This window comes from Ictidomys tridecemlineatus, chromosome 3 (assembly GCF_052094955.1).
Source record: "Ictidomys tridecemlineatus isolate mIctTri1 chromosome 3, mIctTri1.hap1, whole genome shotgun sequence".
Classification (NCBI taxonomy): domain Eukaryota; kingdom Metazoa; phylum Chordata; class Mammalia; order Rodentia; family Sciuridae; genus Ictidomys; species Ictidomys tridecemlineatus.
This window is the reverse complement of record NC_135479.1, coordinates 143,632,306-143,651,634: the sequence shown is the minus strand read 5'-3', so window position 1 is coordinate 143,651,634 and position 19,329 is coordinate 143,632,306. Positions and strand designations below refer to the sequence as shown.

At 42.2% G+C, this 19,329-nt stretch overlaps 1 protein-coding gene and 1 pseudogene across 1 annotated transcript in view; one reads left to right on the top strand and one right to left on the bottom strand.

Annotated features, from left to right (window-relative positions):
- The window catches only part of Muc13 (mucin 13, cell surface associated), a 29,333-nt gene extending 15,272 nt beyond the window's left edge, over positions 1 to 14,061 (bottom strand). The window contains exons 1-5 of the mRNA XM_078044062.1: positions 13,718 to 14,061; positions 9,393 to 9,992; positions 4,673 to 4,795; positions 3,366 to 3,472; positions 485 to 540 (exon numbers count right to left, since the gene is read on the bottom strand). Of these exons, the coding sequence (XP_077900188.1) occupies positions 485 to 540; positions 3,366 to 3,472; positions 4,673 to 4,795; positions 9,393 to 9,992; positions 13,718 to 13,754 (923 nt within the window). The 5' untranslated portion in view covers positions 13,755 to 14,061. The remainder of the gene's footprint in view (positions 1 to 484; positions 541 to 3,365; positions 3,473 to 4,672; positions 4,796 to 9,392; positions 9,993 to 13,717) is intronic.
- LOC101974710 (putative acidic leucine-rich nuclear phosphoprotein 32 family member C pseudogene) lies at positions 10,615 to 11,322 on the top strand (annotated as a pseudogene).
- Positions 14,062 to 19,329: the final 5,268 nt, after the last annotated feature.

Sequence of the window (19,329 nt, the reverse complement as noted above, 5' to 3'; positions counted from 1 at the left end):
TTCTCCTTCCCCGGCATCCTGGAAAGCACATCCCAAGGACTGACTCAGTATGGTTTGCAGCTGAGGAGATCAGACCAAACAAACTGGTGCCGATGATGCCTGGGACCACGTGCTCCAGTTGCTAAGTAGCCATGAGCATCCTCCTTCTCCAGGCCATACCCTGCCTGTCCTGGCCAGAGTCAAAGGCAAGGCGAGGGCTGGGGCTGGGGCTCAGTGGCAGAGCACTCGCCTAGCATGTGTGAGGCACTGGGTTTGATCCTTAGCACGGCATACAAAAATAAATAAAATAAAGGCATGCTGTCCATCTACAACTACAAAAAAACCAAAAACCAAAAAAACTCAGGAGCAAGGCACAAAGTCCCCTTCTTGACTTCGACTTGCCACCAGAGGGCCTTAGTGTCACATGATGAACTCAAGAGAAGACCAAAAGTGAGGCAAACACACACTGCCTCCAAAGCACCCCTTTGGTCCATAGCAAACTTACCTCACTTGAAGAATCACAGTCTGTCCGTAATCAGAATGGCCAAATACATTTTGAAACTGTGGCAGAGAACAGATTTAAAAACAAGTTGAAAAAAAATTAAATATATATGGTTTATCACAACAAATTATTTATTCTTTGCTTGCTAACAGTAATCTTTGCTATGAAGTAGCAAGAGTCTAATATAACTCAGAGTTACCCAGGAAAAAGATGGAAACCTAAAACACTTAGCCAAATCAATTATCTTACTCTTAAAAATAAGGTGACTGGTTGGGGTTGTAGCTCAGTAGTAAAGTGATTGCCTAGCATGTGTGTGGCCCTGGGTTTGATCCCCAGAACTGAAAAAAAAAAGGTGACTTATTTTGACTTAAGTTTTGTGTATTCGTTAGTTTTATCTATATATGTGCTTCATGCATTTATCAATTTATCCAAGGAACATATATTTGCCTCCCTTGCCCAAGGCATTATGCTAGGGGATATTATGCTAAGGCTCTCTCAGTCTTGTGATCAGGTAGGGGAGCATGCTGTCGAGTTGAGAGAGGCAAGTGCCATAGAGATACCTGGTTTTGTAAGCCTGTCATTCCAAAGAAATCTCTTAATTCCAAAGAAACGCTTGAGAAATTAGCATCTAATATGAAAGAAAATGTGTTTCCTCTTCTTTTTTTCCTTCGATGTCATTCTCTGAGGAAGCATCTCCTAACCTGTGGCTGCCAGGTTGGGCAAGAAGACAGGAACTGTCCACACAGGCCTGCTGGCACCACAGTCAGCAAGTGAGGAGAAGCAGAGGCAGTCCTGTGGGCAGGCAGCTCTAGGTTCAAGTCTCGACCTCCTCCACTAATCAAATGGATGACTTTGAGTCAGTAACTCACCTTTCCTGATCTTCAGTTACCACATCTGTAAAATGGGCATAATAGTGCTATCTCCCCTGCAGGGCTGTTTTCAGAATTAGGATCATTGCCTGTAGAATGCAAAAATAGCCCCCCCACTGAGAAACCCCAAACCCCTCTGCAGACTGCCCAGTTGGTCTGTTTTTTACCCTAACAGGTAAAAAATCATGGCCTGATCTGGAACTGTCCCATAAGTCTATTAAGACAGCCCTGAAGAAATTAGGTTGTCTCAGTTTTCCTAACTCTGCTCCAGGGGTTTCGAGGGAGTTCTGGTATATCCCTTTTGGATTGAAGATCCCTTTGAAACTATGAGAATGCTCCATCTCTTTACTAGTTCCTCCAGGAATATCCAGCCCAGGCTGAGCTCAAGTCTGTAAACTGACTTGGAAGACCAGGGGACAAGCCCTGTAAAGTGGAGAAGGCATGTGTGACACTCAGACCCAAAGCAAAATCTCGTAAACGTGGTGGCCACAGCAGTAGAGCTCAGTAAAGCCCCTCGAGGCAATCTGGAGGTTCCCTGGTGGTAGGACCATGATGCTGTTGTCACCTACAATATATGAATAGCACCTAAGCTGGCAAATTTGGATGCCGATCCAAGATAACAGGGCAAGTCACTGCAAGATGGCCCATCATGCAGAGGTGGATTGAAAGGGGCAGGAGCAAAATTGTGACAGCGAGGCCATGGGTTTTAGCGTTGCTAGGTACTGGCTGTGCAGCCAGGAACACTAGCTCTTGCTGCACAACCTGTGGAATCGTTTCAATAATAATTTTTTGTACTTTATCAGTTCTAAAATAATACCAAATCCTTTTGTATTGATATAATTTCAAGTGGAAAGATATTATCATAGAACAAGAATTTAGTCTTTAAAAGTAATTTTCTACTGACCAGGTTGTGGTGGTACCTGGCAGTCATTCCAGAGACTAGGGAGGCTGAGGCAGGAGAACTACAAATTTGAGGCCAGCCTCAGTAATCATCATCATCATCATCATCATCCTGCCTCAAAATAAAACATTTTTGTTTTGTTTTGGGCTGGGAAAGTAACTCAATGGTAAAATGCTCTGAGTTTCAACCCCCAATAACAAAACAAAACAAAACAAAATTAAAGTTTTTTTTTTCTTTTTCCCCAACTAGAGACCTAAGAAATACTTAAGGCTGGTATTATTACCTTTAAAATTAAACTTTGAGAAATACTGGTGGGATGCCTGCAAGTTCTTTCTGGCCTAACACATGATTCCAGAATAGAGATACCTGCTCTCTCCATGCCCACACCCTACACATAAGAATCTAACTGAAAAGAAACTGATTCATTTCAATATTTTTGACAACGGAAAGAAAATATAATACTTATAAATTCAGATGTAATCCCTCCTATAGGTTTTTTTTAAAAGCCAGACTAGTACAGAAATACATGCAAATTTGAATGTGAAAAGCCAAAAAACAATCTTTAATTTTTTTCTCTCCATGATGTGGAAATTTTATTTTATTTTTTTCAGTGCTAGACATTGAACCTAGGGTCTCATATATGCTAAGCAGGTATTACTGAGCTACAATCCCAGTCCAAAATGATTATTTCTTTATGCATTTTTAAATTATTTATAGTACTGGAGATTAAACCCAAGGCCTTTCTCATGCTAGGAACGTGCTCTACCACTAAGATACATCCCAACCCACTCTGAAATAATTTATTTTAAGACACCACTATATTTCCTGTCCATTTAAAACTATGGCAGGAGCAGGCTTCCCTAGACCTTCTGCTTTGCTAGCTGCTCTGCCTCTAGGTACAAGCCCAGCAGGGAGGTCCCAGGGCCTCAGGAAGGGGATCTGAGCAAGAGGGCAGTGGTAGTAGCTGCCCACCAACCAGGAGGGGTATGTTTCACTATTTAACAACTGACACAACTGTCCCAGTGTGTCCCACATGAAGACAAGTCCCACACTCTGTAGCTCAGTGTGAGAACAAAGAACACTTCTACAGAAAGGACTTACAGAAAATACTTACGAAGCTAATTATGTCATCATGTAAGCGTTCATAGGCTACAGAATTCTTATTGTCCAACCCAGTTGTATTTAGGACTCGTACTGTAATCTCTCCAGGGAAAGTCTTTCCTGAAAATCAAGCAGAATCTTTCTGTACTATTTAACACAAAGAGAGTCATTTCCAATTTGTTATAAAACATTGATTATTATTATTTTTTTAATTGTTAACATTACATGATGACACTACAGGAAGACTATAAGTATTTTTTAAAAATTACTCATCATACCCCCTAACCTAGCTTGGCCATTTTCATTTGGTATATTTCTTCCCCCCTCCACCCCTCAAGGTCTACTTGGTTATAATACCAAGTTTATGACATACCTCACTTTTACTCATTATTACATCAACAAGTTTTTCAAATCATTTCCTCATCTTCATAACTACCATTTTTAAAGTCTACATAACATTCTATAAAGTATATGTCCCCTTTGCTGATGTGGTCATTTGTGGTGGTGGTTATTGGACTTGGCACTTTTCATTGTGTAAAGGGCAGGGGGATGGTTGCAATGGACATCTTTTTGCATAAGCCTTTTCTGGAGTCATTGACTTAGAGCGAATTCCCAGAAATAAAATTCTTAGTGCTATAAATATGGATTTTGTTTGGCTTTTGGCATATCCCTAACTCCTGTGGGCAATACAATGCATTCATTTCCTATATAATATTTCTCATTTATTAAACAGAAAAAAAAATGTGAATTTCAGACAGACAGGCCTTGAGCCGCAGAGCAACCAGGTCATCTAACCAGAAACATACGAAGGTAAGAGTATATTGTTGTGTCCTCAAAAGTTAATTTCCAGAGCTAGAAGGCTGTTACACTCTAATAGGGGGCTTTGCTATCAAGAAACAAGCAGATCCTGTGCCAGAAAACTGAGCCACAGTCACAGACCAGACTTCCAAGCCACGTCACCTTCTTCTGCTGTCCCCTTGTTGTAACAGGGCTTTGTAGACTAACACTTCATAGTTGTGTGGTCTTTCAGTAGTTTTCCAGGGGCTTCAACAGCTATCACTTCATTTTGTTGCCACAAAAGTTTCTCTCCAACAGCAGATGGCACCTTAGGCCTATCTCGCAAATCTGACCTGGTCCCTCTCCTCTCCTATTGAGTCACCCAGGACAAAGGAGACCCTTTCCCTATTTGTCTGGCCTTGGTTGCCTCCAATTCTCTTCTGCCTCTCATATTCTGGAGCCTCTGTTTGCCATGGTTTTGAGTTTTCTATTCCACTTTAGGTAGGAGATGGAGCCCTGCCCTGGCACATCCTGGCCACTCACCTTTCAGACATGAGGAAGTGCTGTAGTAATATCCTTCTGCACACAGGCAGAACGCGTTGTTATGCAGGTTAACGCAGGCAGCACCACCTCCACAGGGTCTTACTTGGCAAGGATCGCTGGAAACTTAGATGGAAGAAAGACATTAGAAGTCCACAGAAATGACAGCAAATAACATTTAGAAACACAGTGGTCAATCCTCATGCCTCCCTCCTGGGTGGTCTCCATTCCCGGGCTGTGTGACTCCATAGCACACTCTTAAGAGAGCTAGAAACCAATGCAGTTTTCTGTCTCTGGGGAGTTTGGTGCTGAAATTTGGGGCCAAGAGCTTATCGATGGCAAAGATTACAAGTTGGTGGACAAAGGCCTGCTTGAAGAAGAAAGAGAAATCGATAGAGCCTTCTAATTCCTAGGAGTTGGGAATCTTCAGATTTCCAGGACCCTCCAAAACCTCAGTACCTAGTTCTCTAATGCTAAGTCAGACCCCCCCAAAACCATTTGGAAAAAGGGTCATCTTTTTTTTTTTTTTTTTTTTTTTAGGATGGCATGAATGATTGCTTTGTAGGGAGGGAACACTCAAGAAGCTCCAAAAAGGAACTAGATGTCCTAGTTTGGCTACCATGCCTGGTGAACATATCCATGAGGAAAGGAATGAGATAGTAAAGGAGGAAACAGGGATGAACCCAGGGGACATTCTAAGGGAGGTGGTGAGGGGACACTCCAGCCTCTGGCTTTCTGCGTGGATGCCTCGAAAAATGGTGAGAATAATATTGCAATGGCTTCTGTGCCAGTGGACAAGTCTCCTGGGCCAGGCAGGGTACAGTGTCTTCCTTCTTTCCAAAGAATTGATGAGATCTGAGGAGGGAATTTCAGTGAGGGGCCAAATGTCTTTAAAAAAAAAAAAAAAAGAGAGAGAGAGTGAGAGAGGAGAGAGAGAGAGAGAGAATTTTTTTTTAATATTTATTTTTTAGTTCTCGGCGGACACAACATCTTTGTTGGTATGTGGTGCTGAGGATCGAACCCGGGCCGCACGCATGCCAGGCGAGCGCGCTACCGCTTGAGCCACATCCCCAGCCCAAGGGGCCAAATGTTGATCTTGGTTGGCCAGCTTCTTCCCTTCCATCAGGAAGAATTCTGAATTTTGATATCAGGATAGCTTAAGTGTTTGATACCCTTTGGAGACAGCTTGAGATTCTTAAATTCCTATGGTAGATAGGCTAGTTGGTTATGAGTGTGTGTGTGTGTGTGTGTGTGTGTGTATATATATTATATATATATATATTTAATATGTTATGTGTAACATACTTTCTTTTGTGATTAAAAAGGGGACACAAACACACAAATATATATGCTTTGTATTTGCATAGATTATTTCTGGAGGAAGACACAAGAAATTGGCCACTGAGGGCTTAGAGGTTTAGGATAGAAGGGAGATTTTATTTTTATTGCACATATTTTGCCCTGTTGGAGCTGCTTTTTTTATAATCATGATCCTAATTTACTTTATTTAAAAAAAAAAAGACAGCTAGGCACAGTGGTATAGGCCTGTAATCCCAGCAATTCAGGAGGCTGAGGCAAGAGGATCACAATTTGAAGGCCAGACTAGGACTGGGGATGGTAGAGCACTCCTAGGTTCAATCCCCAGTACCAATAAATAAATAAATAAAATTTAAAAATTAAATGGCTTCCCAGTGTAGCTCAATGGTAGAACACTTGCCTAGCATGCCTGGGACCCTGGGGTTTGATCCTTCAGATGGCAAAAAGTAAATAAATAATTAAGTAATAAATCAAATAACTCTTGGTGGAGTTCTCACCAAGAACAAGAACTCTCATTCTTTGTCAAAGGAAGTGTAAAATGTCAGCTACTTTGGAAGACAATTTGGCAGTTTCTAAACATGCTCAACGTATGATCGAACAATCATGCTCCTTGCTATTTACCTAAAGGAGTTAGAAACATGCTCACACAAAACCCTGCACATAGATGTTGACAGCAGCTTTTGATTCATGATTACCAAAACTTGGAAGCAACTGAGATGTCCTGTAGTAGGTAAAGGGATTAAACTGTGGTGCATCCAGGCACCAGATCACTACTCAGCACTAAAAAGAAATAAGCTATTGAGCCATGAAAAGACAGAGGACGTGCATGTTACCAAGTGAAAGAGAGTACAGAGGACTTTCAGGGCAGTGAAACTACTCTATATGATACTCTAATGATGGACAGCTGTCATTGAACATTTATCCAGACCCATAAATGCACTAATATAAACTACGGTCTTTCTTAATGATGTGTCAATGTAGGGCCACTATTGTAACCAATGTACCCCTTTGGTGGGCAATGTTGATAACACACATACATAGGGGCAGGGGGTATGTGGGAGACCTCCATGCCTTCCTCTCAATTTTGCTATGAATCTAAAATTGCTCCGAAAATAAAATCTAATTTTTTTAAAGGGAGAAGAAAAAATATAGGCTATATGGGACAAAAGGAGGCACATTCATTACCCCATAAACAAGAGTAATCATCACCCCTGTAATAAAGCATGAACCAGAATTGGGTGTGGGGGTGCATGTCTATAATCCTGGTGCCTTGGGAGGCTGAGGCAGGAAGATCAAAAGTTCAAAGCCAGCCTCAGCAACCTAGTGAGGCCCTAAGCAACTTAGCAAGACCCTGTCTCTAAATAAATCATTAAAAAAAGAAAGGGGGTGAGGGCTGGAGATGTGGCTCAGCAGTTAAGCACCCCTGGGTTCAATCCCTGGTACAAAAAAAAAAAAAAAAAAAAAAAAAAAAAAACATGAACCAGTATTCTAAGTAAAGTAAATGGCTTAAAAAAAAAAAAAAAAAAAAAAAGAGCCTCAGACAAACTTCAAGGAGAATTTGGAAAGTCCTAAGGAAGAAATTGAGTGCAGTTCCTTTCTGGAGATACCAGACAAGTCATTCTTGGTATGCTTTCTCTGCAACAATGAAGGACAGGCTTGTTAGCTTGTTCTGTAGTCAGGAATTGATCAAGTCACAGGATGTTACAGCTGGAAGGGATTTTGGTGACAATTTAGTTCGGTCACACCTTATTACAAATGAATACCAAGAAAGACATGATTTGCCCCATATGCCACACTTTGTGATGGGCCAGGACACAGAAAACTGCCTTCATCTGAGAGGATGTTTGGGGAAGCAGAACAGCTCAGAGATGCTCCCTTTCCTGATTCTACAAGAGCTGATGGTGTAGCTGTGAGCCACCTGCAGACTTTAGAATGACCCCTCCAAGTGTAAGAAATCTGAGAATAGTCTAGATATAGGATCTGGACTTTCTTTGCTTAATCACCCATTTCTTAGCTTTACCAACAAATACTGGGAAAGCCATCAGAAATATGTGTAGAGAAAGAGGCACCTGCCTCTAATACCAGCAACTTGGGAGGTTAAGGCAAGAGGATTACAAGTTCAAGGTCAGCCTGGGCCATTTGGTGAGAACCTGCTGAAAAAAGGAGGGGGGTGGTGAAGAGGACAAAGAGGAAGGGAGAGGAGAAAAAGATGCTTAGGAAGACACCAGCTTGATCTTTTTTTTTTTTTTTAACATTTTTTTTAAAGAGAGAGTGAGAGAGGAGAGAGAGAGAGAGAAACACAGAGAGAGAATTTTTAATATTTATTTTTTAGTTCTCGGTGGACACAACATCTTTGTAGGTACGTGGTGCTGAGGATCGAACCCGGGCTGCATGCATGCCAGGCGAGAGTGCTACCGCTTGAGCCACATCCCCAGCCCCCAGCTTGATCTTTGACCTTGGACAAGTCACTGGTCCTCAGATTCACTATCTGAGGAGGACATGGTTTATCTAGACTCTTCAAGTTCTAAAGTAAGAGGATTCTTCTAGATCAGGGGTTGGCAAACTATGGCTCATGAACCATATCTGACCAATGCTCTGGTTTTACAAGCACAGTGTTATTGGAAAAGAGCTAAGCTCATTCATTATGTGTTGATATGTCTGATTTCATGTTAAAAAGTGTAGCAGTTGCAACAGAGACTACATAGGCCACAAAGCCTGAAATAGTTTCTATTTGGCCTTTGCTGCTCAAGTTTCTGGCACCTGTTCTAGACCAAGCTTAGGGAAATGAGACAGGTGATTTCTGTTTCAATAGCTTCAGGTTAAAGTCGGTTGTCATTTTTCAGTATCCCCCAAAACATGTTATTTGGACAATTGTCTGGTCATGCCTAGGACTGTCTGAGCATTGTTGTTCTTTGGCTTCTCATTCTTCAGGTTTAAATTCTGTGGCTTGGTTCAATTTTCAAATTGAGATTAGCCAGGACCTGAAGTCAGGGTAGCACTGACTTGGTCCTTAGGTAGACAATATGGCTGGAAGCCAGTGCTTATTTGAACCTGGGCTTCTCAGAGAAGCCTGAAATTGTGTCCAAAAATTTCCCAGAGTATCTTTCACAAAGATCAAGTACATAAAAAATATTCTACATCTGGCAAATAGCAGGAAGAAAAGAACAGGATGGAACTGAGGCAATGTATTAGGGTCTCTGCCTACTAGCTCTTGTGACTGAGGTTTTAAGTGCATGGTTCATATGCAAAGAAACTCAATGTTTTTATGCCTATTTCCCTTCCCCACCAGCATACACTTAACTACCATGCTCCACAACTGTTATGTGCCCTCAGAGAGGAGTCACTGAGGGGGCCACTCTTACCAAGGTTTGGGAGTGCTGGTCTCTGATGAAGAAAGGGTACCTACCGCTGGAAGTCACTTGTGATGTAGGTGTAGAACCAGTGTTGGGGGGTGCTTCTGTCGTGTTGTTGGAGGGCCCTTCTGTCACGTTGGTGGAGGGCGCGTCTGTCGCGTTGGTGGAGGGCGCGTCTGTCGCGTTGGTGGAGGGCGCTTCGGTCGCGTTGGTGGAGGGCGCGTCTGTCGCGTTGGTGGAGGGCCCTTCTGTCTCGTTGGTGGAGGGCCCTTCGGTCGCGTTGGTGGAGGGCGCTTCGGTCGCGTTGGTGGAGGGCGCGTCTGTCGCGTTGGTGGAGGGCCCTTCTGTCTCGTTGGTGGAGGGCCCTTCGGTCGCGTTGGTGGAGGGCGCGTCTGTCGCGTTGGTGGAGGGCCCTTCTGTCTCGTTGGTGGAGGGCCCTTCGGTCGCGTTGGTGGAGGGCGCGTCTGTCGCGTTGGTGGAGGGCGCGTCTGTCGCGTTGGTGGAGGACGCGTCTGTCGCGTTGGTGGAGGGCCCTTCTGTCGCGTTGGTGGAGGACGCGTCTGTCGCGTTGGTGGAGGGCGCTTCGGTCGCGTTGGTGGAGGGCATGTCTGTCGCGTTGGTGGAGGGCGTTGTGGAAGAACTGTTTGCTATAGCTGTGAATAAAGAGACAAAGGTGCCAAGTTTCAGAAGTCAGCACATTAAATAAATAAGGGCACTTACTATTACTTAGTACTAATTAGTACTCAACTTTCTCTTTTCTGGAAAAACTAATAAAGATGAATATATTGAAAATGGAAACACACGGGCTGGGGATGTGGCTCAAGTGGTAGTGTGCTCGTCAGCCATGCGTGAGGCACTGGGTTCGACCCTCAGCACCACATAAAGATAAATAAGTGAAATAAAGATATTGTATTCAACTACAACTAAAAATTAAATATTTTTATTAAAAAAAAAGAAAATAGAAACACAGGACTAATTTTAAAGAGAAAATAAAGTTAAACAGTCAAAACTGGAAATGTTATTGAAAAATATAACAAAGATTTAATGTTTATTAAAGTGAGAAGTATCCAAGAGGTAATATCTTTTAAGCCTATAACGCAAAGCTGTCAATCTGGGTTTAATATTTTTGACAATTCTCAGTGAAGATAATTGAAGATGCCACAAGGTGGCGCTGTTACAACCCCCTCTGACGGCCCTAGCCGCCCAGGCCGGGTGCCTCTGCCGGCTCTGTCCAGGCTGCGGAAAGTTAAGTTTGAAGAGAGGGGATGAGGGGAACATGGACTTGAAGAGGAGGATCCACCTGGAGCTGAAGAAACCTATTCGGGAACTTGTCTTGGACAATTGCAAATCAAATGGTGGAAAAATTGAGGGCTTGACTGCTGAATTTGTGAACTTGGAGTTCCTCAGTTGAATAAATGTAGGCTTGATTTCAGTTTCAAATCTCCCCAAGCTACCTAAATTGAAAAAGCTTGAGCTCAGTGATAACAGAATCTATGGAGGTCTGGATATGTTAGCAGAAAAACTTCCAAATGTCACACATCTAAACTGAAGTGGAAATAAACTGAAAGACATCGGCACCTTGGAACCTTTGAAACAGTTGGATTGTCTGAAGAGCCTGGATCTGTTGAACTGTGAAGCCACTCATCTTCACAGAGAGTGTGTTCAGGCTCCTGCCTCAGCTGACCTACCTGGACCCATATGATGGAGAAGACTCCCCCCACTCAGATGCCAAGGTGGATGGTGTGGATGAAGAAGAGGAGGATGAAGAAGGAGAAGATGAGGATGGTGAGGAGGAAGAGTTTGATGAAGAAGATGTAGAAGGGGAAGACAATTAAAATGAAGCCAGCAGGGAGGAAGAAGAATTTGGGCACGATGGAGAAGTAGATGAAGATGAAGAAGAGGAGGAAGAAAGCCGGAAAGGTGAAAAGAGGAAGAGAGAAACAGATGATGAAGGAGAAGATGATTAAGACCCCAGATAAACTGCAAAAACCGAACTGTTCAGTATTGGTTGGACTGCTCATAGATTTGATAGCTGTTTTTAAAAAAAGGTAGCTGTGATACAAACCCCAGGACGCCCACCCACCCAAAGAGCCAAAGAATAGTTCCTGTGACATTCCACCTTCCTCCTTTCAGTCCCTCTTGGTAATCCATCACCAAGCTTGGGGACTTTGCCCCAACAAAATTGTAAGCATTGTTAGGTTTTTTTGTGTAAGACTCTTGCTGTAGCATGGATAGCTGTGATTGGTGAGTCAACTATCCGTGGCTACCAGTTACACCGAGATTGTAACAGCATTTTTACTTTCTGTACAACAAAAAAGCTTTGTAAATAAAATCTTAACATCTTGGGAAAAGAAAAGAAAAGAAAAGAAAAAGTATGCCCTGATCTGGCTCTTCCTAGAGAACATTTCACAACCACCACCATCCAGGGAACATCCGCTTCTCTATTCTAAGCTCACTGAAGTTCACAATAAAATGCCCTTCTTACAAATCTAAATCCTTCAATATTTTATTTTTATTTTTTAGTTGTAGTTGGACATAATACCTTTATTTTGTTTATGTTTATGTGGCGCTGAGGATCAAACCCAGGACCTTGCATGTGCGAGGTGAGTACTCTACCACTGAGCTCACAACCCCAGGCCCTAAATCCTTCAATATTAAGAAATGTTGGTTCCCAAAGTTACTAATCAGATGCTGTGAAATAAAGCAGCCCTTATCGCTCGAAGAAAGCAAAAACAACCTGGAAAGTTTTGCCTGTAAAGGGACTTTGAATAGTCTCTGCACATCTCTTCATCTTTACAGAACATTCTTATGAAGGGGTTACTGCGGGAAAAGTCTATGCAAGGAACTGGGGCTGGGGAGAATGGGAAAGTACAAGAGGCACTTCCTGCCCTTGGTTGTTAGGACTCTGAGATGGAACTCATGTTTGAAATAATAGTTCCTTCCACATCTGCCAAATCCTTAATATTTCTTAGAAAAAGAAGCTTTTGCCCCTTTTCCTCCCCACAAGAAACAAACCCGTCGTAGTCACCAAAACTACCAATAGTAGTCTTCTGGGTTTGAATTGCTAGAATGGGGACAGATAGATAGGAGGGCAGGTCAGATGTTCACTTTTTATTTCATACACATTTGTATTGTCTGAATTTGTTACATGGGTCTGCATGACTTGCATAACTTAAAAAAAGAAAAGCAAAAACAAAACCAAAGTTTAAAAATTGGATATGAGGGCAGGCATAGCAGAAAGCATCCAGTGAGCTTACTATGTGCCCTGCAGGTCACATACCTTTCTCATTTACCTGCCCCAGTCACTCTTCAGGACAGGGAGATCTCCTCTATTACTCCATAGGGAGGATCTGAGGCTCAGGCACCCCAGAGCTCATTAGCAGCTCATGGTGTTTGGATAACTGCCCCCACTCTGGAGCATACGATCTGCTGAGCTCTGAGCCCTTCCCCAGGGCCCTGTGAGCCAAGAAAAGTCTTCTCCATGTTTTCCCCCACCCCACCCTACCCTGCTCCAGAAGGGACCTTGAGAATGAGTAACTCCTGATTCTCTGATCTCTAGCCATTTCTCCAACCCTCTCAGCCAAATTTCCCATCCTATCCACCCATCCTTCTTATATTTTACATAGTATGTCAAGCCTCCTTTAGCAGTGGCTCATGAAACTCCTATAAACCTCACCAGTTCTTACTGGACCTGAAGGTTTGGTTATGACAGCTATCTCCAGGGTTGACAGGAAGATCTGGTGAGGCTTGCCCCTCCTCTGAGAATAGTTTTCCCCACCTTCCTCCTATTAGCAGGGGGAACATCTTAGAAAATCAAATCCTGACATTGCCGCTCCAGTTCTCTAAAGCAGATTCAATTTCTTTTCACCTTTCTGACGTATCAGTACGACATCTCTTTCTGCAAGCAAACTCAAGCTGTTAAACCCTCACCTCTCAGACACACAGGTGGCCTTCCCTGCCACTGGCCCCCAGGGAGCCCTTCCAAACTCAGAAGAGAAGCACCTGTCTGCAGTCTAATCAATATTGCAATTGCTCCTTGTGGTTTAGTACACACAAAGACCTTGGTGAAAGGAGGGCTTTATCCTGTGGCTGTCCCTCTTATATTCAGAGGACAGATCCAGAATGCTACGGCAGACCACTAGGCCCCAAGAAGACGACCGAGTCATTCTTATTTAGTCTCAGACAAATCTCTGATCCTCAAAGTCCTAGTTCATAGACAGTTTGCTGCAGCTCTCTCTGTCTTGCCCCTTGTAGACTAAAATGCCTGCATCTTTGAGCTGAGTCAGACAGGAAAACCTACTGGATTCTATCCCATGATGACAAACATGTTGGAAGAATTAAAATAAAACAAACAAACAAACAAACAAACATTTCTTACCCAAGCTGATGAAAAGGAGAGTGAGAAGAGGTTTCATTTTAGCTGTTCTTGCCTGGTAATCCAAGGAGGAAATGATTCCTCTCCTGAACTACCTTGGGTTTTAACTCTCTTTCAGGTGCAAAGTCCAGTCATTAACTGACGTCAGAGGCTATTGACCATCAGGATTCGGTCATATATCACAGGGCTCTTCCCAGCTTTTGAGATACACTGGGGGAACCTGGCCTCATGGATTACTTTTCTAAGTCAGAGTCCAAAATAAGTCAGGATATTTCAAAATCTATTTCAAAGTTGTTAAAAGGTCCATGGTAAGTGAATTTGCTTAAATTCTTTATATTCCCAAATATCCCTACACTACCACCTTTTTGGATTGAATCCAGGGGCACTCAGCCACTGAGCCACATCCTCAGTCCTTTTTATATTTTATTTTGAGATAGGGTCTCGCAAAATTGTTTAGGGACTCACTAAATTGCTGAGGCTATCCTCAAACCTGCCATCCTCCTGCCGCAGCCTCCTGTGTCACTGGGATTACAGGTGTGTGCCATTGCACCGGGCAAGGACACCATTCTTTAAACATTCAATAACGTAGTCACTCCCATTGTGTTCCCCAAAAATCCTCTTTTCTCCAGGGGTAGTCCTGAGAATCTCTGAGAAACTTCTCCAAAATGTCACTTGGCTTTTGTTCCCTTTCACTGTGGACCAATGGCACTATGCCTCTCTAATGATCAGTTTTTAGCAACTTTATAATGACATCTCCAAGCTTCCATGGCTCTCCACGTTGTTTATCTGCCTGGACACAGACCCCAAACCCATGTTCCCAAATGCTGTTCACATCAAATTGCAGCGTTTAATCTCATTTTACTGAAGGCTTGTGGGTGACAGCCAAGGAAGGGGAAATACAGTGCCATCAAGGAGGAGAACTGGGACAGACGGTTTGACCTCCCCGCTCCTGTGGTGGGGTTTCGTGGCCATGCACCCCACCTCTGGTTCCCTCACCTGTCCCCTTCTTCCTCAGCCCCTGGCGTCTTACTGTGTTTCAGGAACCAGCTTTTTCACTTGCCTTAGAGTCTTTTAAATCCAGTGCTCTGTCCTTAAGAGGCCCTAACACTCCCAATGCCCAGCCCCAGCCAGAGCCAGAGGAATAGAAACTGAAAACACCTTGTGGATTCCAGTTTGAGTTTTAACTCTGACTTTAGATTTTAAAAATTAGATTATTGCCCAACAGGTTAGCTCCTTATTGTCCGAAAAGTCTCCATTCAAAAATAGGAATTGGGTGGCTGGGGTTGTGGCTCAGGGTAGAGCACTTGCCTAACACATGTAAAGCACTGAGTTCGATCCTCAGTACCACATTTAAAAATAAATAAAATTATTGGGTCCATTTATAACCAAAAATATTTGCTTAAAAATTGGATTGGATTTTGTTCTCCTATGGCTGAGAGGTCCCTTTAAATATTTTTGATCTTTTAAGGCCCATGATGTGGCATCAAGCATTCTCAACATGAGTGACTTCTGGCACCAGGATTTAAACTGATGCCTGTATTGGTGTTACGGGTGTGCTCTACCACTGAACCCCAGGGATGCTACCTCTCCAGCCTTTATTTATTTATTTATTTATTTATTTATTTATTTATTTATTTATTTATTTATTTAAAACATTTTATTCTGAATCAGGGTCTCACTAAGTTACCCAGGCTATCCTTGAACTTTAAATCCTCCTTCCTTAGCCTCCCAAATAGCTGGGATTATAGGTGTGTGCCACACCAAAGGCCTGTTTTTTAATTATTATTATTTATTTTCTTTATAAACTAACTTATTGAGATATCATTTATAACCATAGATTACCTGGTTAGAGTGTACAGTACAATGGGTTTTGTTGGGTTGATATACACAGAAGTGAAACTACCTCACAACCAAGATGCATTCCCATCACATCTGAAGGTGTCTTCTTGCCCCTTTGCAGTCTATCCCTTTCCCAACCCCATCCCCAGGCAACCACTGATTCACTTAGTCTCTGTAGATTAGTTTGTTTTTTTTTTCTAGAATTTTATATAAATAGATTCATACAGTTGTTCTGGGCTTGGTTTGGTTTGATTTTGTTAGTCTGGCTTCTTTTTCTCAATGTAATCATTTTGAGATTCATCCATGCGGTAGTTTCTTATTTCTGAATAGTATTCCATTGTATGGAATGTACTATAGTTTATTTATCAATTCCTCTGTTGATGGACATTTGGGTAGTTTCAAGTTTCCTACAATGATCAATAAAACGGTTATGAGTGTTCGTGTATAAGATTTTATGTGGGCATATGCTTTTATTTCTCTTGGGTAAATATTTTGAGTGGAATGGCTGCATCATATTATAGGTTTGTGTTTAACTTTTTAATCAACTGTCAACTGTTTTCCTAGTTTGTTGTACCCTTTACATTTTCATCAGCAATATATGAGATTTCCAGTTGTTTCTAATCCTTGCCAACACTTTGTGTCATTAGTCTTTATAATATCAGCAACTCTACGTGGTATGTACTGGCATCTCACTCTGGTTTTAATTTCTATCTCCTGTTGGCAAAGGATTTGAGCATCTTTTCACATGCTTAGGAGACTCTCAACTCTCTTCTTTTGTTCCGTATGTGTTCCAATGGTTTGCCCATTTTTAAATTGAATTGATTCTCTTGGTTTTGAGTTGTAAGAGTTCTCTATATAAGAGTTGCAATTATTTCTCCTTTCTATGATTTTTTCATGGAATTTTCAACCTACTACTTTTACTTTATAAAAGTTTAACCAGAAACCTAGGAAAACTGAATATAGACTAATGTCACATAATTAGCATAGGATCTCAAATGGAGGGTCTCAATCCTATCTCCTAAGCCAGGAGGAGCCTATTGCAATTTTCCTGTCTTCAGTTTAGTTATCAAGGAAGACGTGCTCACTGTACTCGATGACCAGCTTCTGCGAATGTCACCATATTACATCAATGCCAAAGTCTACCATGGGTGGGCATAGGGCAATATGACCTGGAAGGAATGGAGGACTCCAAAACATCTGGATCTCTGACTCTTTCCTGGTCTTACCTGGAAAAGTATGAGCAACAAGAATGTCAAGCAGTCCTGAAAGTATGAACCAGCAACCAGTCTTTCTTATGTCACCTCCTAACTCAACCCACACCAGACTTCAACATTCCAGAATCAGAGGTGAGTTCAGAGCTTCTCCTAGGGGCAATACGTCTTTCCCATTGCTGGTGCTTCCTAGTGGAGGGAGCTCAGCCTGGCCACGATCCTGCTTCTTGATGTGTCTTCATGCATTTTAGCCTACATGAGGAGTAGACAGTTGTTTCAGAACAATAAACTCACCTTAGATCCTGAATATTCCTGTGGTTCATGCCCGGGAAGACAAGATTCAGAATTTAAAACTCCTAAGCCACATTCTTCAAAATAAACTCCTTAATAATATACTAAAACGATAGGTTACCTCATATTCCTTGTCTTCTCACATGATTCAAAACCTGCACAGGAAAAAGAGGTGATATTTATTAGCACAACTCAGTTACAATATTCATCTATAAGTTAAGAGTATAGATTCCATTTTTCTATAGATACTTTGCACAATTGCTTGTTCACCAGAGAACTGTTCTTCATGGGTATTTTATTGATGATTCTATCAGCTATGAAAAGGAATGGGACATATCCATTAATCTAAATCAGTGCCTAATTGTATAGATATAAAGTATTTGTTTTATCTTTTTTTTGTAATAAAGAGAGCTGTAGCAAAGCCATTTAGGATTGGAGTTTGGGGATTCTAGGAAGGCTGAATAGAGATGTCCAGCCCTTGCCTCATCCTCCGTAATGAAGAACCAAAGCAACAGGTGGATAGAGGCATTTTGAGGTAAGCGACTATGAGAGAATGCTAGAACTCAGCAAGGGAGAGACTGGAACCTTATAGGATTGGAACTGGATCTGTCAAGAGCCCCTCTTTGGCTTCTATGGTTCTGCAACACCACAGTACCTTGATAAGGTTCTAGAGGATTATGACTCACCTAAAATAACCAGACCCATAGAATTGTTCTTTTTCTATAGAATCAAGTGCTGTAAGACATTTTAAGCCCTTATCTGATTCTAATTTTAGCCCCTTGGTAGAGGTATATGTATAGTCTTTGCCACTTTCACAATTACCAATTGTCAATATCTGATTTAGATAATAAATGAAGCAATATTCTCAATTTAAACGTTTAATCAATGATGCTTTGATTAAAACCATTCCCAAGCCTGGCATTCCCATCTACTGAGATTAACTTTGCGGCTCTTGATTACCCTGCATGAATAAAGTTCAGGTGGCTGGTCAGTTGACACCCGATGCTCCAGGCATCTCCACACCAGATGAAGCCGTGAGCTGGACGGTGACATCTCTGCTCTCCTGGCGCTTCCGTGAGCTGATGGATAATAGGGGTCAGCAGAAAACAAACAATGAAATAAAATTATTTTGGAGAGTGATAAATGCTATAAGGGAAATAAAACACAATAATGGGACAGTGACTTGTGGGGTTGGAGATGCTACTTTAAATAGGATGGCCAGCAGAACTTTCTTGCAGGAGCTGATATCTGAACTAGGCCTGATATGGAAAAGAAGGTTCTATCAGGAGAAGGGCATTCCAGGCAGAGGAAGGGTGAGGGCAAAGGCCCTGAGGCTGAAACATATCTGGCGAGTTTAAGGAGCACTCTAATTTAGAAGGAGATTGGGAGGAGGTGATGTCAGAGAGGCAGATGGGAACCGTATCCCAGGGTCTTACAGGCAGCTGACAGGAGTGTGGGTTTCATCCTGAGTGCAGTAACAGGAAGTCATGGGAACATTAGGCAGGAGAATGGTGGCAGAGGTCTTCCGTAGTCATCTTATCTAAAGGAGCTGCCCTACCCACCCAGTCTCCCTAGCTCCAGTGAGTTTCCTCCGTAAGCTTCATCACAGTGTGACATTACTTTGTCTTTTTGTTGATTTAGTTGTTGGTTGTCCCTGCCCTGTTCACTTCCTGATCTCAGTACCCAGGACAGCTGGCAGATAGCAAGTGCTCAGCAAATATTTATGGAATAAAAGAATTGAGTGGGTGAATGCCCTCTGATTCGTTCTGGGTGCAGGGAGCAGCCAATGAAAAGCAAACAAGACATAGTCCCGAATCTTCATGCTGACAGTGCTTTTGATCATTTGTTTTCCAAATGTGGTTGTCATGATCAGATGATTCAAAAAAGGTGAGGAAAATACTCAGTTTTTCACTCATTTTAAAGACATGCAAATATGAAAACAATAATGAGATAATATTTTTAAACTCTTAAAATGTGTACATTAAGCCAGATGTGGGCGCACACCTGCTATCCCAGCAGCTCGGGAGGCTGAGGCAGGAGGATCGAAAGTTTAAAGCCAGCCTCAGCAACTTAGTGAGGCCCTAAGCAACTTAGCAAGATTCTGTCTCTAAATAAAACATAAAAGGGCTGGGGATGTGGCTCAGTGATTAAGCACCTCTGGGTTCCATCCCTGATACCAATACATATACATATAAATATTCAACTCTAGCAAAGGTATAAATAATATGATTACAATTGCTATATGGCTTCAAAAGCAATTTGGCAAGAGTTATT